Here is a 24,084-nt window from a genome sequence, read left to right as displayed (position 1 = left end):
AACTGTCAGACCCTCCAGATGCTGACCTTTTCACATCTCACCACATCAAAAAGGCAGTGCCACTGAAGGCTCTGCCTGACTGATCTCTGAACATAACAGATTCTCCACTGCTTGAACATAACAAGCAGCACATGCTCAGAACTTCATCTCAACTATGCGCCCAAGGACTGGCTTTGCATTTGTTAACTTCTTACCTTGTTGTATCTTGTTTAATGTATGACTTTGTATTCTGCTTTGTTTTCTGTGTCACGTATGAAGCCAAGTTAAACGTGCGGAGAAATGTCACTGAATTTGGAATCCTGAACCTGCTTTACAGTTATTTTAACGTTGATTTATGATTGAATAAAGCTTGATATTGTAGACACAACTTGTGCGTGTCTTTGTAGCGCGCTCACACCTTCTATTCTCCTTCAAGGATTTCAATCATCCTAAGGCTTCAGCCATTTGTACTATCATCACTATCACTTTTCTAGATTATTCTTCTTCTTGAGTTCCAGAATTGCTCCCATGTGCTTGAAACCGTTCATTTCCAACTGGACAGTGCCTTGAGACTAGGCACTTTAAAGCCAACGTTTCTCCTCCTCACAGTGGTCTCTGAAAATAATTTCTCTGACTTATATGAACCACAGCAGCATTCGCCCAGCTACCAGGCTTAAAACCTTGTTACTTTTTTATTTTTATTATTTTTTTAAATGTTTATTTATTCCTGAGAGACAGAGACAGAGTGCAAGCAGGGGAGGGGCAAAGAGAGACGGAGACAGAATGTGAAGTAGGGTCCAGGCTTGGAGTTGTCAGCACAGAGCCTGATGCGGGGCTGGAACTCATGACCCGCAAGGTCATGACCTGAGCCAAAGTCAGATGCTTAACCAACTGAGCCACCCAGGCGTCCCTAATCTTATCATTTTTTAAAAATTTTTATTTGAATATAATTGTAACCATAACACAATGTTACATTAGTTTCATGTGTACAACACAGTGATCCAATACCTCTGTATGTTATGCTATGCTCACTGCAAGTGTAGCTACCCTCTGTCACCACACAACGCTATTACAGTATCACTGACTACACTCCCTAACTGTACTTTTTATTCCCATGACTTATACATGCCATAACTGGACGCCTGTATCTCCCACTCCCCTTCACCCAATTTGCCTGTCCCACCAACCCCCTCCCTCTGGCAATCATCAGTTTGTTGTCTGTATTTATAGACCTGATTCTGCTTCTTATCTTTATTCATTTCCTTAACATAATTTTTACAATGGATAGTTGGCAGATAAGCTGCCAAGTCATACAGATTTTTCCTCTAAGATCTCTCTCAATTTCTCCCCTTTTCCATTTCTATTGTCACTATTCTTGTTCAGACCAAGTTACTACACCCTGAACTGCTACAGCTTCATAATTGATCTTCCTAACTCTCCTCCCTCCAGCTTCACCTAACTAAATTAATCTCCTAAAGTGCAGCTGTATTTTAATTACATCTCAAAAATCTTCCTAACTTCTCATTTCCTGCTAAATTAAAATGAACTCTCATCCTAATATTCAAAATTCTTACAATGTTAGGTCTAATTCTAACTTTCCACTTATTCTAGCTTCAAACTTCAATATACCTCATATCATTAATTTAATGCAGATTATAGGGGCCAGCCCTAGAGATTCAGATTCAGTATATTTGCAGTGGGACCCAGAAATTTGTATTTTTTGACAAGCTTTTGATGAGTCTTTGTCTTTTTTAAAAAAAATTTTATACATTGAAAGTTTATTTATTTATATTTGAGAGTGAGTGTATGCACACACACAAGCAGGGGAGAGGCAGAGAGAAAGGGAGAGAATCCGAAGCAGGCTCCGTGTTGTCAGTGGGGAGCCCAACAGGAGGCTGGACATCACAAACCATGAGCTGAAATCAAGGGTCAGAAGCTCAACCGAGTCACCCAGAGGCCCCCAAGCTGCTGATGCTTCTAACGCAGATAGACTTCAGACTAGTTTTTGAGACATACCATTCTAGCTCCTCCCTAAGACTCTAGGTACTACCCCACTCATCACCCAACAAATCTGCCTTGAGCATGTCTAGAATGCTTTTCACTCCAAACTCACTTCATTCAAACCACATCTCAAATGCAACTTTCTCCAGGAAACCTTTCTTGATCTCCCAAATAAGACACAGCAATTCTATCTTTGGAGTTAGATATGTTTGCATACCTCTTAAGACATTTAGTTTGCTTTGCTTTGTAATTTATTTTATTCCCCTACTAAACGTAAGCCACTTAACATGTATTATCTGTAACTCCTTCCACATACCAGGCACTGAGAAGTATTTGACTGAATGCTGTGTAGCTCCAGAATGCTTCACACAATATGCCTCCTGGGTGCTACTATCAGAAAGAGAACCTTGGGGCGTCTGGGTGGCTCAGGTGGTTAAGCATCCGACTCTTGGTTTCAGCTCACATCATGATCTCATGGTTCCCTGAGTATGAGACCCATGTCAGGCTCTGTGCTGAGAGTGTGGAGCCTGCTTGGGATTCTCCCTGTCTCTCTCTCTCTGCCCCTCTCCCATTCATGCTGCCTTCGTCTCTCTCTAAATTAATTAATTAATTAAAAAGAAAGAAAGAAAGAAAGAAAGAAAGAAAGAAAGAAAGAAGGAAGGAAAGAAAGAAAAATAGAACCTTGAACCAGATGGATCAAAGTCTGACTCAGCAAGCAATTTCGAACATTCTTTCAAGTGAAGAGGAGGACTAAAAGTTTTTGATCTACTTTAAAAAGAAGAAAGCATGTTCCCGGGCTTTTGTCTTCTTTTTATGATATCCACTAACTAAGATAGAAGAAATGTAGGTTTATTTTCAAAATAATTCTGATCCTCATTGGGCTAAAAAGAGAAATGTGACTTGAGATCCAATAAAGATATTTAAATGATGACAGTTCACAAAGCTAAGGAATAAGTCATTATATTTGATTTTCATGATAGATAAGGTTGTAAAAATGTATTTAGGGTTGTAAGCAAACATGATACACAGTTAATCTCCATTTTAACTAAGGATTTTATATTGTTTGGAGATGTGAAATTATCACCTCTAAAGAAATATAGTCAACTGACTTTCAGCTCAGAATACTTAAAAGAGACTGCCTGAGTTTACATATTTAGTTAATATTACTTGAGAATTTTAACTATTAAAGAGAGTCTTTATTTTTATTTTTTTTAATGTTTATTTATTTTTGAGAGAGAGAGGGAGAGAGACTGTGAGCAGAGAAGGGGCAGAGACAGAGGGAGACAGAATCCAAAGTAGGCATGATGCTGTCAGTGCAGATCCTGACATGGGGCTTGAACTCACAAACTGTAAGATCATGACCTGAGCCCAAGTTGGACGCTTAACTGACTGAGCCACCCAGGTGCCCCAGAGTCTTTGGTTTAAGTACTTACTGGTTTTCCTGATTATGTCTATTTAGTAAAAAGGGACACATAGTATGTGAACATTATCTGTTTCCTTTAAGAACCTTTAAGAACTAATGTGAGGTTAGTCCCTTATTCAGTGTCAGAGATGTCCTCTAAGGCCATCAAAAGAATTCCCTTTTCTCTTCCAGAACCCAGAAGAGAAGGCCATACTAGAAAATGTTATTTCTTTGCAGCAGTGGATCTTAACCAGAAGCTTTTAAAAGTACAGATGCCTAGGGGCGCCTGGGTGGCTCAGTTAGTTGAGTGTCTGACTTCAGCTCAGGTCATGGTCTCACAGTCTGTGAGTTCCAGCCCCACATCAGGCTCTGTGCTGACAGCTCAGAGCCTGGAGCCTGCTTCCGATTCGGTCTCTCCCTCTCTCTATGCCCCTCCCCCAGCTCATGCTCTCTCTCTTTGTCAAAAATAAACATTAAAAAAAAAATTTAAAGTACAGATACCTTAATTAGATGCCAAATCAAAATTAGCCAGAGAACAATAAGAATGAGATGGAACTAGCTTCGCAAATATTACAACACCATTAAGAAGCCTCAGTAACTAAAACACAGAGTTATTAGCAAATGAATAAAGACTAACAGAACAGAACTTAAAGTCCAGAGGCTTTAGAACGATAAAGCATCTCAAATTAAGGGGTATTTTCAGGAAAAACGTGGGGAAAAAAGTTAGATCCATACCTCATACCCCACACCAGGATAAGTTCTAAATGGATTAGAGATTCAAATACAAAAATCAAAACCCCATAAATATTAGAAGAAAAATGGAAGAATTCTTTTATAATTAGAGTGAGAAAAGCCTTTTTTTTAAATGTTTTATTTATTTTTGAGAGAAAGGGAGACAGAGTACAAGCAGGGGAGGGGCAGAGAGAGAGGGAGACAGAATCCATGAAGCAGGTTCCAGGCTCTGAGATGTCAGCACAGAGCCTGACAAGGAGCCCAAACCTGTGAATCATGAGATCATGACCTGAGCTGAAATTGGACGCTTAACCGACTGAGCCACCCAGGCACCCCAAGAAAAGCCTTTCTAATTAAAAACGTAAAAGCTTTCAAGTTTGATTATATACAAGTAAAAAATTCTTAACAAAAAAGCATATCATACATAAACAACTAGGAAAAAAATTACAATTCATATCAAAAAGGGCTAATTTCTATAACATGTAAGGAGTATCTAGAAATTGACAAAAGACAGAGAAGAAAACAAGTTAAAGATATGAATTGACAGTTCACAGAAATGATGCTTAGCTCCATTCAGAGTAAGAAAATATAAATTAAAACTACAATGAGATAAATATAAATTAAAACTCCTTTTACCTATCAGATTGTTTACCTATCGACTATTTACCTATCAGAGTGGTAAGTATTCAATTGATAGATATATTGCCTTGATCTAACTAAAGGGAAATAAGTTCTATCAGATATTGCTGATGAGAGTATAAACTGGTATAATCCCAAAGAGGATAATTTGGCATATTCAAATTACAAACAAATGTGTATTTTTTCTGACTCAAAAATTATTCTTGGGGCACCTGGCTGGCTCAGTTGGTAGAGCATACAACTCTTGATCTCAGGGTCATGAGTTCAAGCACACATTGGGTGTAAAGTTATCTTTAAAAAAATTCTAGGGGCACCTGGGTGACTCAGTTTGTTAAGCATCTGACTTCGGCTCAGGTCATGGATCTCAGTTCATGGGTTCAAGCCCCACATCGGGCTCCATTGAAGTGCGGAGCCTGCTTGGGATTCTCTCTCTCTGCCTCTCCTGTGCTTGCTCTCTTTCTCTTTCTTTCTCAGATAAATAAACTTTAAAAACAAAACAAAAAAATTCTACTTCTAGAAATATAATCTACAAGTATACATGCATATATGCAAAATTATGTAAGCACAAGATCATTTACTGTATTTTTAATAGAAGCTTGAAAAATCAGAGCGTCCGTTACTAAGGACCAAATAAATTAATTATGGTACATCTATTCAATAGAATTCTATGCAAATACTTTTTAAAATGCAGAAACTCTTTATGTATCAATATAGAAAGATTACCAAGACGTATTCTTAAAAAAAAACAAACAACTGTGTAGAACAATATGAGTAATATACTAACATCTCTACAAGGAGGAGGAAAATAATATAAATTCAGATTGGATTGTAAAAAAGAAAAAAAGATCTCAGTCAGGAAGGATAACTGACAGCTAATATAATAACAGAAACTAATAAAACTGGTTGGGAGGTGTGTGGGAACTAAAAGGACAGAGAACAGAATGGGAAGAAGACTTTACACTGTACACCTTTTTATATTTCTGGTTTAAAAAAATACTTTTTGGGGCACCTGGGTAGCTCTGTGAGTTGAAATTCTGACTCCTGATTTTGGCTCAGGTCATGATCCCAGGGTCGTGGGATAGAGCCCCATGTTGGGCTCCACACTGAACATGGAGCCTGCTTAAGATTCTCTCTACCCCCACCTCTCTCTCTTCCCTCTCCTCCACTAACACTCTCTCTCTCAAAATAATAATAAAATAGTAAAAGACTAATAAAAAACGTTTTTATTCAAAGTAGTCTTTAAAATAAAAAAATAAAAATGTAGATAATTAGGCTCCAGTCTCAGGGAAACTGATCTCTTGCACATCTGGAGCAAGCCCAGGCCTATATTCTATTTTTTTCTTCAAAAAAAAATTTTTTTTAATGTTTATTTATTTCTGAGACAGAGAGAGACAGAGCATGAGTGTGGGAGGGGCAGAGAGAGAGAGAGAGAGAGAGAGGGAAACACAGAATCCGAAGCAGGCTCCAGGCTCCGAGCTGTCAGCACAGAGCCCGACGCGGGGCTCGAACTCACAGACCGTGAGATCAAGACCTGAGCCGAAGTCGGACGCTCAAACAACTTAGCCACCCAGGCACCCCAACCTATATTGTTTTTAAGAGCTGAGAGCCACTGCTATAGAATTTCTTAGGTGAATCATAATGGCTTCCTGTCTCTTTTCATGGCATTGATAAATACTGTTTCTAGTCTTTGTTTTATGTTTTATTTTAAACAGAATTTTGGTGAAGAGTACGTTAATAATCCTTAGGATATCTGGAGGCTAAAAGAATGAGTAGACACACCAAGAAAACATTGCAATGAAGGTGACTACGTTTCCAAAATGGGTCTGCCTTGTCTGTCATCACAACAAGCAACCTGCACTTCTCTAAATAATGCATTTAGCATAAAAACATTTCATTCAAAGCTATCTGAGCTTCATGGTTGTTGATTAAGTCATTATTTTGATGTGTCTACAAGGCTAGGCAAATCATAGGTACTAATTTGTGGTTTTAAAATCATAGCTAGACTCTTCATTACCAAAGAGTCAGGATCAATAAAAAGGGGGTTGGGGGATTGTAAAAATCTAAAGACCTACTACAGAGAATTCTGTAGTCAACAGTTTACGTAGAATCATGAGGTAAATAATCTTATAAAACATCCACACTCAGGACTCAGTAAGGTGGTATTTTACTCATTTTCTGAGGTAGGAGCAGGGAAAGAAAGATATGTGAAATATATCTGCCCTAATTCTTATCAGCCAATCTCAGGGTCATGACATGAATCTTAGATACATTATTTAGAAGATCATTAATACAAACAACAAAAGCCGATAGGTTGCTTATGATCTATAAGAAATATTATCTGGGCTCTTTTCCATAACTATTTACAGAATTTTCATTCTTACTATTACCCACCATTTTACTATAATCATAAATGGAAAGCAAATTATGCAGGAAATATGGCCTCAACAAGAGAGATCATTCTAAGCTGGAAGGGAAGAGAACTAACACTTACTGGACAACTGCTGTGTGCCAGGCACTATACCTTGCATTCTTGTATTTAATTCCTTATTTGATCCCCACAAAAATCCAATGAGGAATACATTTTGAATCCCAAACTGAACCTAAGACAGGTTACTGTGTTAAGCATTGGGTTAGATATTTTACACCTGAACAGATTTGAGAGCTAAAGGAACCTGTTCCAGGTCACACATCTGTTAAATAATGAAAAGATTAGAACTCAGACAATCTGACTCCAGAGACCATACTCTCAACTATACTTTTCCGCCTCTCTAAAATTCAAAGGAGGGGTGCCTGGGTGGCTATGTCAGTTGAATGTCTTGATTTTGGCTTGGGTTGCGATCCCAGGGTTGTGGGATGGAGCCCCCCTGTCAGGCTCCACATCGAGTGTGGAGACTGCTTGGGAATGTCTCTCTCTCCCTCTGCCCTTCTCCCCAGCTCGTGCTCTCACTAACATAAAATTAAAAAATAAACAAACAAACAAATAAATAAAATTCAAAAAAACCACAAGTATTAGTTTTATCCATGGCAGTGAAAAATAAGGCCATTTTAATTCTACATAAAGTTTTGAAGAGACTATTAGTTGAGTGATTCCTAGTAATGTTTGTTCTTTTCTCAAAGTAATTCATACTTTTACACATATTCAGCTGCATTATGTAATTAAAGATTAACATTAAGTAGTAAAGATTAACTCTCTTGACAGTATTACCACCTAATATTCATTTCATGCTTTTTAAGTTTACTAAAACGTTTACACATACATTATTTTAACTGATATAAGCATCAAGAGTTTCCCATCTTTACTCTTACAAAGTAAAGCCAAAAGCCTGGCATCTACCTAAGATCCCTCATAGCTCTGCCTTTCTAGCTTAATTTACTACCAATCACACTCACAAAAGGTTATGTTTCAGCTATGCTACTCTTTGAAGATTCTACTTCTGTTCATGCCACCGTACATGCAATTCTCTTTGTCTGGAATGGTCTTCCCAATTATCCATCCAGTAAATTCCTACAGCTCTTTCAAGAGCTGGTTCAAGTATTTTCCCCATGAAACCTTCTGCTCACTGAATTAGTCACTCCCTCATTTAGGACCACCAAATCCTTTTTTACACACCTCTAGCATAAGATTTACCACAACTATTCATGTGTTTCTTTTTCTAACAGATTGAGCTTTTTGTACAGACTATGTCTTCTCTATTTTTGTATCCCTAGTGCCTTATGAAATGAGTAAAAGAATTATAAAGAATATTAAATTGAAAATTAGAAGATATAAGTGCAAGTCTCATATTAAAATGCAAAGTTTACACCTCAGTTTTTTCAGCCGTAAAATAAGCAATTTTCTATTCAATTCTACATTTACTGCAACGGTTATGCTTCCTCATCAGTTTAACAGATGGAAATATTCTGAGAGCTCTTTAAAACGGTACAAAAAATCCAAATAATTGTTTTTACCTCCTCCATCATGACATCCTGCGTGGCTGAGATTTCTCCTTTGGTTGCTCCACTGTGTACCAGATTCCGTAGTCGTATACAGAATTCTCTCATCTATGACAGAAACTTATTCAGTACTCCAAATCGTTACCCAACTTCAACTGTGAATGAGCCTAGCAGATCACTGCTAGTTCTTTTAAAGCGTAAATAGGCCAAGTCCCAGAGCAAAGTTCATAAACACATATATTTTTCCCCAACCGGTCCACTTAAAAGACATAGCCAAAAACACTATATCCCTAAAGGGTAAAAAAACATTGATTATTCCCAAAGAATTCTAGATGCAACCGTTCCTGCTATGCAACTGATGGTACCCTCTGTGACAGTATGTGCCTGGATGAGGAACACATCTGATTCCATAGCACCTATCACCCTTAGGAAACGCAGGAGACTTAAGATGATTATGCTACTCAGTCACTTCATTAGATTTTTATTTAGAATTTTACAGATTATTCACTTCTCTTTCTCTGCCAAACTATTATAACAATGGCTATGCCAACCACCCGATAGTTTTCATTTTTGTTGTTTTCAATTTTGAAAGTACCTAAGATAGAGGTGAGTCTTAAACCTAATCAGTGCTAAAGAGGATCTTGCTCTCCCCCAAAATGAAATTCAATGATATACTATTAAGGATCTTTTAGCCTGTGGATAAGAATCCTCAGTTTCCTGGGTGGAAAATAACCTACTTCTAATATTGGGGAAAGACATCTATATTTTAAAACGTCATCTTTCTCCCAGGGGTGACAAATCCAATTTCGGCCTCGTAGATCAAGAGAACAGATTCTTGTGACTCCCAGTTGTCAAAAAATGATGTCTGGTAGAGTAGCATCCCTGTAAGATTTATAACCATCCTTGGGTGGGGGAGGGGCGCCTCGGTGGCTTGGTCAGCAGAGCATGCGACTCTTGATCTCAGGGTTGTGAGTTTAGTCAAACGTATATGTATGTGTAGGTATATATGTATATATATAAAACCCACCTTGGGAAAATGGGTTATGTAGAGAAGAAAATGATTCATTAAGATAACTCATGCAATAAAGCAGTTCAATGACTACATAAAATCTTTAGTGAGTAAATACACTGATGTGGTTTGGGGATGCCTCAGAACTCCACATACTCTTTAAGAAAAGTCTCACAAATACTTTTTTGTCCCAGCCCACCTCCAATAGAACCCAGTGGACTTACAGCCCATATTAAGCATGGATTTTCTTTCCTCAGTACCCATGAGAAAATATTTAAATCAATGGAAATAAAAGTAGAAGGTTTTTAAAAAGAAAAAAATAAATAAAACAAAACATTCTAAACTCAATTATTTTTAAGTTAACATGTAGCTACGTTGCCTTTAACAGACACAGAATAGCTCTTTGTACACAAACTGTGTACACTGAAATGCCCAGGAATCGCCCTGGAAAATTAGTTAAGAGCTTTAAGGTATGTGCACTAAATTCAATCCCACCCTGCTCCATATGTTGCACCTTGTGATTCAGAATGTCATTCATCCTCCTGGTTGCCTCTGTTGTATAAGATTCAGGGAAGCACTTCTTAGGGACAACACCATATTTTTCTAAAAGAAAACAAATTTTGGTGTTCAGTAAGGTAAAAGCATACTCCAGCATTAGAAACCTTGGCAAAAATAACCACTGCTTTAAAGAATAGGCCATATTTTGCCATTCTAAATCAGAAAACTTAATTTTATACTTCATATTAATAAACAGGACATTAATTCTGCATATTTATCCATATATCTGAGACTGAATTCTGTTCTTTTTACCTATACTTTGTAAAACACTCAGCATGATGAGGTTTTCCCAAAAGACAACTTTTTGAACGAGAATACTTTCTAAATTTTTTTTTTTAACGTTTATTTATTTTTGAGACAGAGAGAGACAGAGCATGAATGGGGGAGGGTCAGAGAGAGAGGGAAACACAGAATCCGAAACAGGCTCCAGGCTCCGAGCGGTCAGCACAGAGCCCGACGCGGGGCTCGAACTCACGGACCGTGAGATCATGACCTGAGCTGAATTCGGACGCTTAACCGACTGAGCCACCCAGGCGCCCCGAACGAGAATACTTTCAAACAGTTGCAGTTTCAAAGTTTTATGATCACATCAATGGACAAGAGATAAACTTTTTCATAGAAAGTCAGTTCTACTTAATACAACCATTCCATCTCCAACCAGCTCTTCACAGTACCTACCTCCTTACCTCTCATTTAAGAAAAGTACTTAATAGGTGAGAGTGTAAGATAAAGGTTCTTAAGCTAACTGTATACCCTTCTGGGAGACTAATTCTACTCTGTACATAACCACCAAAGAAATGGCCCACGCCCAACTACAGAGCCTTGCTTGATCATACGGACTTTCAGTTCCATTAGAGAAATGCTCTTACCAACAATATTGACAAGCATATCCCACTGTCCACCATCATTTGCGGGATTCATAAGCAAATACTGCACCAGCCTACCATCCTCGGGCTCTTTTTTCTGGGCTGTGTCCACAAAAGCATTTAAGAAGAAATAACAACGTTCAACCTGGAGTAAAAGAAGTTAATAAAATTAAAGGAAAAGAGAGCTAATACTTTTATTGACATTATCAACACAACAGGATTTTTGGACCTAACACCATAATAGGTATTTTTAAACTAAAGTTGGTAATTAAGTATCAGTATCTGGCTTCATATTTAAAGTTTCTTCATATATTTCTGTAGATACGTTCAATAGTTTATCCAAAATAATGCACTATTCTATTTAGATATAAAATCTGAAACAAAGTCTTAATCAATAAACATCTAATGGATGCTTATATAACATACACTTTAAAAATTAAAAAATGAAATGAAATTTTTATTTACTGTTTTTCTAACAAGTATTACCTGGATGGGAAATTAGGCCGTAGAAAGACCAAAGAATCTAAATAAAGATGCTCAAAGGGGAAATTATTAAAAACAAAATTTTAAATAAGCTAAGAAAGAAACAAGGAAGCATCAGGGTGAGTCAGTAGACTTATTATTTCATTGCAAAGAGTAGCCACCTACCAACCAAAAGCAGTTCTGTGTTTGAAGAGAGTCAACCTTTGATACTTTGGAAATCAGAATAAATGGTGTCCCATCTATAATGGAAGGCAGACTATAACTGGAAAAGCAAGAAATGAAGAGATAGTCCCTACCAACGCTGATACTGAAAAAAAAAAGCCTTGCAAGATGAATCCCATACCTTGTCCCAGAAAAAGAGATAAGATTGACTAAACTCAAATTCTTCAATATTTAATTTTTTCATGAATGGAAGTCTCATAACATTCAGACAAGAAAAGATCCAGCATCGCCCTGTAACAAGAAAGCAAACCAAGAAATTAGAATGAGTGTTCACATAGATTACATTGTTCTATCCCTGTTTCCTAAAACTGAATGCATGACAAGATCTTCGACAATTTAAAACTAAATCAGAAAGAACAGAAAGATTAAAACAAGGGGCGCCTGGCTGGCTCGGTTGGAAGAGTATGTGACTCTTGATCTTAGGGTTGTGAGTTCAAACCCCAATTGGGTGTAGAGTTTACTTAAATAAATAAACTTAAAAAAAAAAACACAAGAAAGGTCGGAATTAGTATTTGAAATATATACGCAAAGGCTTAAAGTCCTTAACATATGAAAAAAACTCTTTACATATCATTTAAAGAACCCAATACAAATCGCCTAAGAAAATCACATTAGAAAAAGAAAATACTGCTAGAGAGATGTGAGCAGAGATCATGGATAGATAACTTAATGGCCGAAAAAGATATAAATGGCAAAGAAACATTTTTTGAAGTTTATCATAAGATACCTGTTAAGTTGGGATACGTTATTTTTTAATTACTAATGCCCAATATTGAGAAGGATTTGGGAAACAGCATTATTGTACACTCTGGATATAGACCCAAACAGGTACAAAATATCTGAAAGCAAATTGGCAATATATGGCAAAAATTTTAAAAAGTCCCTACCTTTTTTTAATGTTTTATTTATTTTTGTGAGAGAGAAAGAGAGAGCAAGTGCGAGAGAGGGCGTGTGCGTGGACACGAGTGACCAGGGGGCAGAGAGAGAATGAGACAGAGAATCCAAAGCAGGCTCTACCAGGATACACGTTGTCAGTGTGGAGCTCAAACCCACGAACCATGAGATCATGACCTGGGCCGAAGTCAGATGCTCAACCAACTGAGCCACCTGGGTGCCGCAAAAAGTCCCTACCCTTTAATCTGGAACACATAGTGTATGCTTCAATATAAGGTGACCCTAACATAAGTCAATCCCCATTCTCCCAAATTAAAAAAAGGTTGTTGGGACACCTGACTGGCTCAGTTGGTAGAGCGTGCAACTCTTGATCTCAGAGTTGTGAGTTTAAGCCCCACGTCGGGTATAGAGATTACTTAAAATCTTCAGGAAAAAAAGAAAAAGTTGTTTGGCTAACTGGATCATACAGACACTGAAAAATATAGACGAAATAGTAACTGTCCACCTATAATATTTAATTTAGTAATTTAAATATATACAGATATTTAATAAATTGACGTAGAAACATTGTTTCTTCCACTTTCACATATGTCATTTTCACACTGATTCATATCTTCACTTGCATTTTGGTATCAGTGCTTTTGCCATCATTAGATGTACTCTTTCAATGGAACACTTCATCTTTCTTCCATCTAGTATGTTTGAGTCACAGCAATGTTTTAAATCTATCCTTCATGCTATCCCTGAAAACCGTATGCCAGCATCAATTATACAATCACATTTCTCATTTGTTCAGTAAGTAGATAATCACAAACTTTACAATGTCACCATTTCCTTAATGATTTAAGTGATCTTTAAAAGGTCTATTTACAATGATATCCAACATTTCCATGTGAGGTCACATCCTAGGAATATATTATGTTCAAATTTTTCGCATTTTTAAAAAACTGATTCAATCAAATGATCTCTACACGCATCCCAAACTAACACAGATTGAGGCCATTTCAGAGTTAAGTGCTTACCAAATTGTATTTTACTTCAAAATAAATTAACCACAAGTGTTCATTATGAGGATCTCTGTAAGGCCTCAAATATAAGGTAACTCTCTTTACTAAAGGAAAATTCAGGGGGAAAAACCCCTGACCTTTATTTGGCATAACTTTTTTTTTTTTTTTTTAAGAGAGAGAGAGAGAGCTTGCGAGCGAGTGCACACAAGTGAGAGGGGGAGGGGGCAGAGGGAGAGAGACAGAATGTTAAGAAGGCTCCATACGCAGGGTGGAGCCAGATGCAGGGCTCAATCCCACAACCCTGGCATCATGACCTGAGCTGAAATCAAGAGTTGGACGGATACTCGCAGTGCCTGGGTGGCTCAGTTAAGCATCTGACTTCAGTTTAGGTCATGATCTCACGGTTAATGAGTTCAAGCCCCACATTGGGCTTTGCGCTGACAGCTCAGAGGCTGGAACCTGCTTCAGATTCAGATTGTCTTTCTCGCTCTCTGCCCCCCCCCCCCCACTCACTCATTTTCTCTCTCTCTCATAAATAAATAAACATTAAAAAAAATTAAAGAAAAAAAAAGAGATGGACGGTTAACTGACTGAACCACCCAGGCACTCCTGGGCGTAATCTTTTTACTGCTATAAATGCGTGTTCCCGCTATATTGGTAAATGAAAAAGGTAGATAGGTTACCTAACAATATGTAAAGTATCCACCTATATTAAACACACACACACACTCATACACACACACATATACACACACACAGAATAAAGACCTGACTTTAAAAATATGTACCTGTTGGTATTTTGCAAATATTCTACATCGAAGAACAATAATTTTGTAACAAGAAAAAACAATTAAAAATAAATGACTCTAGGGGCACCTGGGTGGCTCAGTTGGTTGGACGTCTGACTCTTGATTTTAGCTCAGGTCATGATCTCACAGTTTGTGAGATTGAGCCCTGAGTCTGAGTTTGTGCTGACAGCACAGAGCCTGCCTGGGATTCTCTCTCTGTCCCTCCCCTGCTCACTCATGCTCTCGCTAATAAACATTTTTTTGAAAAAAGAAAAAAAATAAGCAACTATAGTATTTTTCAAAAACCACTAATTACTTAGCTCATTTTTACCTTGGGTCTGTATGCCACCCCTCTCAGATATACTGTATTATTTCCCAGTAAAAAAAAAAAAAAAAAACCTGTATGTACTGTTACTGTGAAAACTACATAGCTCATATGCTATTTGTAGCTCTTGTAAATAAAAGTGATACTATAAAATATATGACTTGATCTATTCCAGAGGCACATTTCCAGGCTTTTCTCTAAGAGGTCACTGCAATCTAAACTGTGTAGGACCACTGTGACATTACTAACTGGATCACTTGCATCCCAAGCACTTCTTACTATAGCAAAACATTAATTATGGCAAGGTCATGGCCTTAACATCTAAAAATCACGGAGTTATGATTTCCATACAAGAAAATATATCCATGTTAAACATACACTTTGAGTTCTAACTGGCTCTCACCAAGCACTGATCTGCTTTCTGTCAAAATACACTGGAAGTAGTTTTTATTTTTTATTTATTTTTTAAATATTTGTTTATTTTTGAGAGAGAGGGAGACAGAGTGCAAGGGGGCAGAGAGAGAGGGAGACACAGAATCCAAAGCAGGCTCCAGGCTCTGAGCTATCAGCACAGTCTGACACGGGGCTCAAACTTGTGAACCGGGAGATCATGACCTGAGCCGAAGTAAGACGCTTAACTCACTGAGCCCCAGACGCCCGACTGGGACTAGTTTTTAAATGGATAGACTTTTAAAAGTCCTTTTAGTACAGTTCTGCCATAAGAATGTCCTCCTTATTTAGATTCCTGGTTAACCAATCTTTCACATTGCTGCTTTTCAAACAATCATGCTAGACAGCAAAACAAGAGCTCTTGACCAGTAAGGCAGGAGAACTGAGTATTTTTCTGTATTACAAACTGGTCTATTGGTGGAAATTGAGCCCATTAGCACATTTGCTCAAACTGTAACTTTTGGCCTATTTAAACACTTGATGATATTTTGATACAATTACGTGTGTCTTTTCCACTCCATATATTTGTATATGGCCTTCAGGGCAAGAACATTTTGGAGAGTTTTCTAGAGCATGAACATTTTTGCATGGTCTGTTTCGTACTAAAAACATGTATCTCCAAGACACTGGGCCACAATCACATAACTTCAGGACAGAATACAGTGAATTACATTCAAACACATGACTTGTCACTTTAATGCTCAACGCCAAGTACACCATCAAGCCACAGAGGACCAAAGTAAGTCACAAGGTAATGTTCTTGGACCTGCCTTTCCCTGTGCCTGTTCCCTGGAAATTTACAAGTTCTTTCAATGCAAACTTCTTCTACTCAGTACCATTCTTAAGACCTCAAAATGGGGCACTGTCAGGAAGGTTAAGTAAAGTGTGCAAGGAGTTTTGAGACCTCACCTGAGCTCTTTTGGTTGGTGACTGGCTTGCCTTCCTGAGTCACAGCGTGCTGGAACACATGCTGAGCACCCTGTACCGTGGCCCTCTTCAGGCAGATGTCCAGCAGGTCGTGGGTGGTCCCAACATTCTGGGCAAGTACGAACTGAGGGTCGGAGTTCAGTTTCTGAATCAGAGCAGCTACCTTCTCCGAATTCAGTCCTGTTGGAAGACCAAATGGTATTGATAGTATCAAAAGGGGGCTCAAGAGGGCTGATCCGGAGCTCCCACAGCTTGGCTCTAACTTCGGAAGACCAGCCGGAGGTGACCCTTGCGGCGGAGAGGCCCCTTACCGGCGACCTCCTCCAAGTGCTGTCTCCCTCCAAGGCCGCTCCAGCCCGCCTAGAACGCTCCATTCCCGCCATCGCCCCCGGTCCCAGGCCCGGTTCTCTCCGCCGCCGGGCCTCTGGGGCCCAGCTGAGCCCCCCCCCGAGAGGACCCCGGCAGGGCCTCGGCGGGAAAGAGCGGCGCCTCACCCGCGTTGTTCATGGTGGCCACACCGCCCGGCTGGGGAACGGTAGTTTTGGGGTTCTCAGGGGAACGCCGGGGTTACACTGTGGCTCGCTGCCTCAGCTGCCGGACCCGCCACTCACACACCGAACGCCAGAAAGAGGGAACCGGCCCGGTGGCGGAGGAGGGCTGAAGCCCAGAGAAACGGGGTCCGCGGAGGGACAAAACTCCCCCTCGCGTTGCTGAGTCAGCGCCGTCTGGGCAGGCCCCGCCCGGGGGAGGGACGACCAGGCGGGCTCCCGACGAGCTCCATCCCGCTCGCGCCCCCGCCCCACCTCCGCGTGGCCCGGGGTCGGCCCACGCGGCGCCCGCGCCCTAGCGCGTCTGGCTAGCGCTTCCTAGCCCTCGGGGCGCCCCAGCCGTTCCGTGTTGGATCCGGAGCCCGAATACTCTGGCCTTGGGGAATGGACCCATTAAGCCTTCCCGGAAGCCTAAAGGGCGCTCGAGGCAGTAAGGCGGAGCTGAGGGGCCCGCATCATTAAGCCCAGGGCTTAGGGTGGGTGGGCTCGTGCAGACACACACACAAAATGTTCCCAAAGGCTCTACCCGGAGGCATCCTTAGCTGACCATTCACTGCGTTTTCGATGGCAACTTGTTGCTTGGATTCTAGTCAGGACCAAGTTCTTGTATTTGAGGGGAATTTGGAACCACGCTCTTTCCCACCCACTCAGAAGCTACTATCACGGTTCTACAAATAAGACATCTGCTCGTTCAAAGAAAACTATCCATTCTGGGCTTCATGGAGTCAGTGAGTGTTTCCTGCTTAGCCCAGCATGTACTGTGGGCTTAACTAAGGGGGATGACAGAGGTCAGTCTTATGCACCAACACTGTTTTGCCAGGCCCTCTACAAAACTGCAAATGAGCTGCCCCCCTCCTCTCTGCAGGCTTTCAAGATAACTCAGCGATTTTCCATGGTTTTGAGATTGTGATTCCCTTTAATATTGTTTTTCGCGCTATGAAATCTAAACTCACTGGGATGCGACCCACAGATGATAAAGCAAATGCAAATATATCTGCCTTATCGCTGAAAATCCCGACTCTACTACTCAGAACACTGAGAGTCTATTGTGGAACCTGGACTCTAGGAGCTATATTGAAAATCATCACTGGTTCTACAGAATTCTATTATCTGGAAAAATCCACACTCAGATACTAGTCATTTGAGAAAGCACAATCTCTTATGTCCCTACGGAGACCTAGCTAACATTTTGGGGATATGATATTAACTATCTCCAAAAGGGCCCATGGACTATCCTGTTTTGAGATTCTTCTGATGGCTGAAGAAAGGGAACAGGTGGAAATTATGCTGAAAGAAGTACTTTCACAAAATGATGCCCAAGCATCTTTCGCAATTCAACTCAAAATTTTATTCATTATCTACAAGGTACCAGGCACGAAGCAAGCTGCTGATGATATGGAGACCAATAAAGCTTCAACTTCCCCTTAAGAAACTCACAGTGTAGTGGGGAAGATGCAAAATAACTTTTAGACAATCGATAGTAGCATACCAATAGTACTGCAGAAACAGTGATGAGAGAGCTGTTAATTAGGGCCAGAAGCTCCTGAAAAAAGAGGTGACAGGTGAGCATAATCTTAGAATGGATGGGATTTTATAAGGCAAAAAAGAGGAAGGGCATGCAAGGCAGCAGCAAAGGCACAGAGCATTAAGGCACACAGCAAAATCATGTTGAAGAAACTGCATCAGAGTCTGATGTGGTTAAGAGCAAGGAAGGGTTTGAGATCAGGGGCGAGGTATAGAACTGGAAAGGTAGCTTTGGTCAGGATATGAAGGGTTTATATGCCATGCCCCAGCATCTGTAGTTTAACCTATGAGTAATTAGATGCCAAAATTGATTTTTAAACAAAGGAACGATGTGCTCAATTCTGTGTAAAGAAAGAAACCCAACGGCACTGAGGAGGGCGACTTAGAGGGGAGAGATTCTGGAGATAGAGAAAATAGTTAGAAGACTGTTCCAGTAGTGTTTGTAGAAAACGATCCTTAAATTGAGGAAAGGGAAGAGACACATAATCTGGAAGTATTCAGCTGAGCGAGAAACTGGATTGTGGTGTCATTAACCAAGAGAGGGAGTACAGAAAAATAGGTATTTGGGAGTATGCAATTAAGCAGGTAATGAATTCAGTTTGGGCCTTGGCAAGTTTGGGGCACCCACAGGACCCCCAAGAAGAGAAATACAGGAAGCAGATGAAAGGATGTCTAGAGATTAAGTAAGACATGCAAGTCTCGGAACCATGAAAGTCAACAGGTTGCAGAGGAAAAGAGAGTAAAGCAAAAAAGGGATGAGGACTGAGGATAGTACCCTGGGTGGCAGCATGCGGTTTTATAGGGTGTTTTCCAAGCTCTGCTTGCCAAGCCACGCGCTCTGGCCCGTGGCTGTCTTCAATCAGAGCATGCTGCATCTTTTACAGGTCATTACAAGGAAGCCATATGGAAGTGCCATTAACTCCAGTAACAGCAACATTTCAGGAATGATTGAAGACCGGGGAGCCAGCAGGAAAGGACAGAAAAGAGCAGACAGAGAGGTAAGAGACTTGGAGTGTTATGTCTTGGAATCCCAGGAAGGCAAGGAGAAGACGGTGAAAGGACTGAAAGCTACAGAAGAGTTTGGCAATTGGATCAGGGGCAGCCTTAGAGAGGGCAGCTTAGTGGAAGGGTGCAGCAGGCAGAAGCCACGTTCCAGTAAGTTGAGAGGGAAGAAATGTTAGGGAAGCTCCTTCGGGAGGAAAGGAAAACTTATGTCTACCAGGAGGATGAAAGGCAGGAACCAGATGCCAGAAGGGTATAGTTGCTAAGATGAGAGCCTAGAAAAAGAGGAGTGATGGAATCAACAGGGTAGGTGGAGGGGACCAGTTTTACAGCTACTGCCACCCTTTTCATACCAATAATTACATTTCCCCACCCCATGCTCAGAGATTCCTATCATCACTTTGCCAGGTCTCCTACTCTGCCCACATTGTCAGGGTGACACCCTTAAGTGCCAGCTTTCCACCCAGCAACTCACACCCATACAGTCAGCCCCCATATGAGCACAGACAAGAGGTGTGGAAGAAAACTGGCTTCCCAGTGGGCTCACCCCAAATGACCTAGCCAGGAAGACATACATGTCCCCCAAAATACAATTCTTAGGATCTACCCCTCTAGCTCCATCCAGAAGAGATGTTGTTGGGCCCAGTGACACCTCATGGAATGAAGCAACTAGAAACAATTCCAGTATGAAGTCCACAATATTAGAAAAGGAAATCTTTATAAACCCTGTGAAGTGGCATCACCTGCTGTTGCAGGTGTGCCTACTGCCTGTTGCTTCCATGGGCTGTACCCAGTTAAAGCCAACAGGACAAGTCTCTGAGCAAATTCTGCATCCTGGTTCCCCTTCTGCACTGTCCACCAGTCTTTGACAAGTGTCGGTTACCTGCTTCTACTTTGGCGGAAAAGACCAGGTTTTTATGTTGGATGGAAGTCTGGATTATTATCTGACACAAATATTTTGCATATAAATGTTGCCTTAACACTGAGGTTTGCTTTGGTCAGAAAGCCTCCTGGTATTGGAGTGCCTGGGTGGCTCAGTTGGTTGGGCAGCCAACTTCAGCTCAGGTCATGATCTCGCAGTTCGTGAGTTCGAGTCCCACATTGGGCTCTGTGCTGGCAGTTCAGAGCCTGGAGCCTGCTTCAGATTCTGTGTCTCCATCTCTCTCTGCCCCTTCCCCAGTCCTGCTCAGTGTCTCTCTCTCTCTCTCTCAAAATTAAATAAACATTTAAAAAATTTAAGAAAAAAGGAGAAAGCCTCCTGGTATTTCATTACACCTGACAGTAAACTTCAGACGTCACATATTGGTGTCCTGCTGGGCCAAATTCAGCTCCTAGATGTATCGTTTGGCCTACATGGTGTTTTAAAATTGTTGAGCCAATATTTAGGATTGGGACACTTTGTATACAAATCTGGGTTACTGGCTTCTCTTGAAAATATTGTTTCCAAAAAATTCTTTTCCCCCACAATAGTCATTTCTCCATCAAAAGTGAAAAAAACAAAAAACAAGTTAAGGGGGCCCACATAATTTTCTTTTTTTATATATATATTTTTAAATTTATTTTTGAGACAGAGAGACAGAGCATGAGCAGGGGAGGGGCAGAGAGAGAGGGAGACACAGAATCTGAAGCAGGCTCCAGGCCCTGAGCTGTCAGCACAGAGCCCGATGCGGGGCTCAAACTCATGGACTGTGAGATCATGACCCAAGCCGAAGTTGGACACTCAACTGACTGAGCCACCCAGGCATCCCCCATATAATTTTCTTTATATTGAGCTTTCTTGTTTCACTCATTTCCATTTATTACATTTATTTATATTTGAGTTTTTCATCCCCTGATTTCGGGTGGCCTAGGTGGAGTTTGGGAAGACTACTTCTCTCCTATATTCATCCCTACCCATAACCTCCAAATTCCTTCCTCCCTGAGATGTGCAAAGTCTGCAGGAGCTGACTTGGATAAGGCTTTGGATAAGATCAGATACTGGATCTTGGGACTTTTGGGGGCCCAAAGAAGCCCATATCCCTTCACTACACTTTTCCTCCAGATGAACCCATCTGAGTACAGGTAACTGGCAACTTCAGGACTTCTATCTTCCCTACTATTCCTAAACCCCATGTAGGCTTAATCCAACCCTGTTACCCCTCCTTCAGATTCAGATTTTAAGGATTTGACATATTTGACATCAATTGTAAATCATGTCTTTTTTTTTTTTTGAAACATTGTCCAATGTTCTAGAATGACATCGATATATCAGCAATATTATTCCTACTTCTGGATATGACATTTCTGCAACTCACTCACTGTTCTGGGTGCTAGCAATTCACAGAATATACAGGTAGAGGAACCAGCATATGCAAAGGCAAAGAGGCACAAATGAGCTTGAGTGTGATTCAGGAAAAGTAAGAAAGTCTGGACAAGTTTTACGAGTATTTTAATTATACAAATTTGAAGTAGTTCATCATAAACTATTTTTTAAAGTTTATTTTATTTATTTTGAGAAAGGGAGATAAAGAACAGGTGGGGAGGGGCAGAGAGAGAGAGAAAGAGAGAAAATTCCAAGCAGGCTCCCCAGTGTCAGTGCAGAGCCCCATGTAGAGCTTGAACTCATGAACCATGAGATCGTGACCTGAGCTGAAATCAAGAGTTGGGCACTTAACCAACTGAGCCTCCCAGGCACCCCAATTATAAACCTTTTTTTTTTTTGAGAGAGAGAGAGTGAGAGAGGTCACGAGTGAGCGAGGGTGGGGAGAGGAGGGAGAGAGAGAAAGAAGCAGGGCTCACCAAAGGGGGCTTGAGCTCACCTGAAGCAGGGCTCATGCTCACCCAATGCGGAGCATAAGCTCTCCTGATGTGGGACTTGAAGTCATGAACCGTAAGATCATGACCTGAGCTGAAGTCATATGCTTAACTTGCTGAGCCACCCAGGCACCATTATAAACTATTAATAACACCTTAGTGTACGCACAAAATTTGAAGCAATGTGAAGCCTTCACATGTTTAACATTTGTCAGAAATGGCATATTTTCAAAGCTGGTGGTGACTCAGTGAATCAGAAACTACTTATGCTATTGCCACATGGCGGAGCCATTTTAGCTAGTAAAATAGTATCTTCCCTTCAATAAATTTACATTTATCACTAAATAGTCTTGCTAAATAGTCTTGAATTATAGATGTTTTAAATTTTGTGTAAAGTTTTCAGGCACGTATCCCTTCTCTAAAATTCAGCTGCACTGGAATTTGGTGTGGCAAGACTAAACTATGGGGGTGGGGGGAGAAGATATATAGGTGGTAAGAAATAAGGTTTAAAAGACTTTATATTCATATTGTGAAGCATTTGGAAGATCATGTGTCTTTTATTCATGGGGATATTACTATATCCACAAAATTCCCCCATTGGTGGTAAGGAGAGAAAATCATCTTCAAGTGATATTGCCCATAAAGGCAATAGGTTAGTGTTTTATTTCTCCCAAATATTTCATTTCCCCCTCCCTTTCTTCCTTTCCTTTTTTCTTTCTTTTAGTAAATGGCTTGTTGAACATCTGCTGTTTGTCAGCAACCGTACCAGGCACTTGAAATACAAAAATGGACAAGACCTTGGTCCCTGACCTCAAGGAGCTTCAATCTAGTAGAGAAAATAAAAAATGAAAGTAATCATTATTTTTTGATTAATGCAAAAAATATGCATTGAGTACATACTATGTGTCAGGTGGGGCACCTGGGTGGCTCAGTCAGTTAAGCGTCCAACTCTTGATTTCCACTCAGGTCATGATCTCGTGATCCTGAGATTGAGCCCCTAATTGACAGCATGTAGAGCTTGCTTGGGATTCTCTCTCTCTCTCTGGCTCTCTTTCTGTCTCCCTCTCTCTGCCCCTCTCCTGCTTGTGCATTCTCTGTCTCTCTCTCTCAAAATAAATAAACGTAAGAAACAAAAAACAAAACAAAACAAAACAAAAAATTACGTGTCAGGCACTGTATTAGATACAGAAATACACAGGAAAGCCAGACAGACAAAGTTCCTGCCCTCCTGGTGCTTGCATTCTAGTGGGCGAGACAGAATAAACAAATGCAGATGATTCCAACAGTGATATCAAGAAAATAAGACAGCATGACTTGATAGTGACTGGTCAGAGATGGTAGTAGCATAAAAAGCCCCTCCGAGGAAGTGACTAATACTGAATGGCAGTAAAGATCTGGCCATGGGAGGATCTCTGGGGAAAAATAGCAAGAAAAGGGGAAAGCAAGGGCAAGGGCCTTGGGAGGGAAACAAGCAGTGGCCAGCAAGGTCATGAAGAACCCAGCTTCTTTCCGGCACCAGGATCTGCCATCCACAGTGTTACTACCATTCTTGGGCTTGTTCCCCTTGTGTTCCTTCTTCAAGTCTAGTGGGGGGAAAAAAAATCTGGCTTTTTTTCACTTCCTTCTAGGAACTTCATTCACTTCCTTCTAAGAGTTAAGACCACCAGAAGCTTCTAGCAGATTTCATCCTGAATTGTATTGTCCACAATGAGGTCACATGTCTGTTCCCAAAACAGTCATTGGCTAGGGGAATGGGATTACCCCTATATCAGTCAGGCCTATCCTCATGCAATAGTTAATTCCCCAAACATCATTGCTTCTCCTGAGTGCAGGATGGGTGGGATGGCTGTTGGGCATCAAACACAATGTTCACTACATCATAGTAAGATGTTTAGATTTTATTCTAAGTGTGATGGAAAGGAGTGAGGGGACATGTTCTTGTTGATGTGTTTTTTTTTATCTTTATTTATTTTTGAGACAGAGACAGAGCACGAGCGGGGGA

The 24,084-nt window shown here is 40.5% G+C and overlaps 1 protein-coding gene across 1 annotated transcript in view; it reads right to left on the bottom strand.

The window, feature by feature from the left end:
* BLMH (bleomycin hydrolase) overlaps nt 1–16,928 on the bottom strand; it is a 45,285-nt gene extending 28,357 nt beyond the window's left edge. Inside the window, exons 1-6 of the mRNA XM_047831968.1 lie at nt 16,710–16,928; nt 16,198–16,395; nt 11,946–12,055; nt 11,123–11,264; nt 10,210–10,298; nt 8,702–8,794 (exon numbers count right to left, since the gene is read on the bottom strand). Of these exons, the coding sequence (XP_047687924.1) occupies nt 8,702–8,794; nt 10,210–10,298; nt 11,123–11,264; nt 11,946–12,055; nt 16,198–16,395; nt 16,710–16,722 (645 nt within the window). The 5' untranslated portion in view covers nt 16,723–16,928. The remainder of the gene's footprint in view (nt 1–8,701; nt 8,795–10,209; nt 10,299–11,122; nt 11,265–11,945; nt 12,056–16,197; nt 16,396–16,709) is intronic.
* Between the last annotated feature and the right edge of the window lie 7,156 nt (nt 16,929–24,084).

This window comes from Prionailurus viverrinus, chromosome E1, assembly GCF_022837055.1.
Source record: "Prionailurus viverrinus isolate Anna chromosome E1, UM_Priviv_1.0, whole genome shotgun sequence".
In the NCBI taxonomy this organism is placed as follows: Eukaryota; Metazoa; Chordata; class Mammalia; order Carnivora; family Felidae; genus Prionailurus; species Prionailurus viverrinus.
The sequence above is the reverse complement of the archived record's forward strand: the minus strand, read 5'-3'. Positions and strand labels throughout refer to the sequence as shown.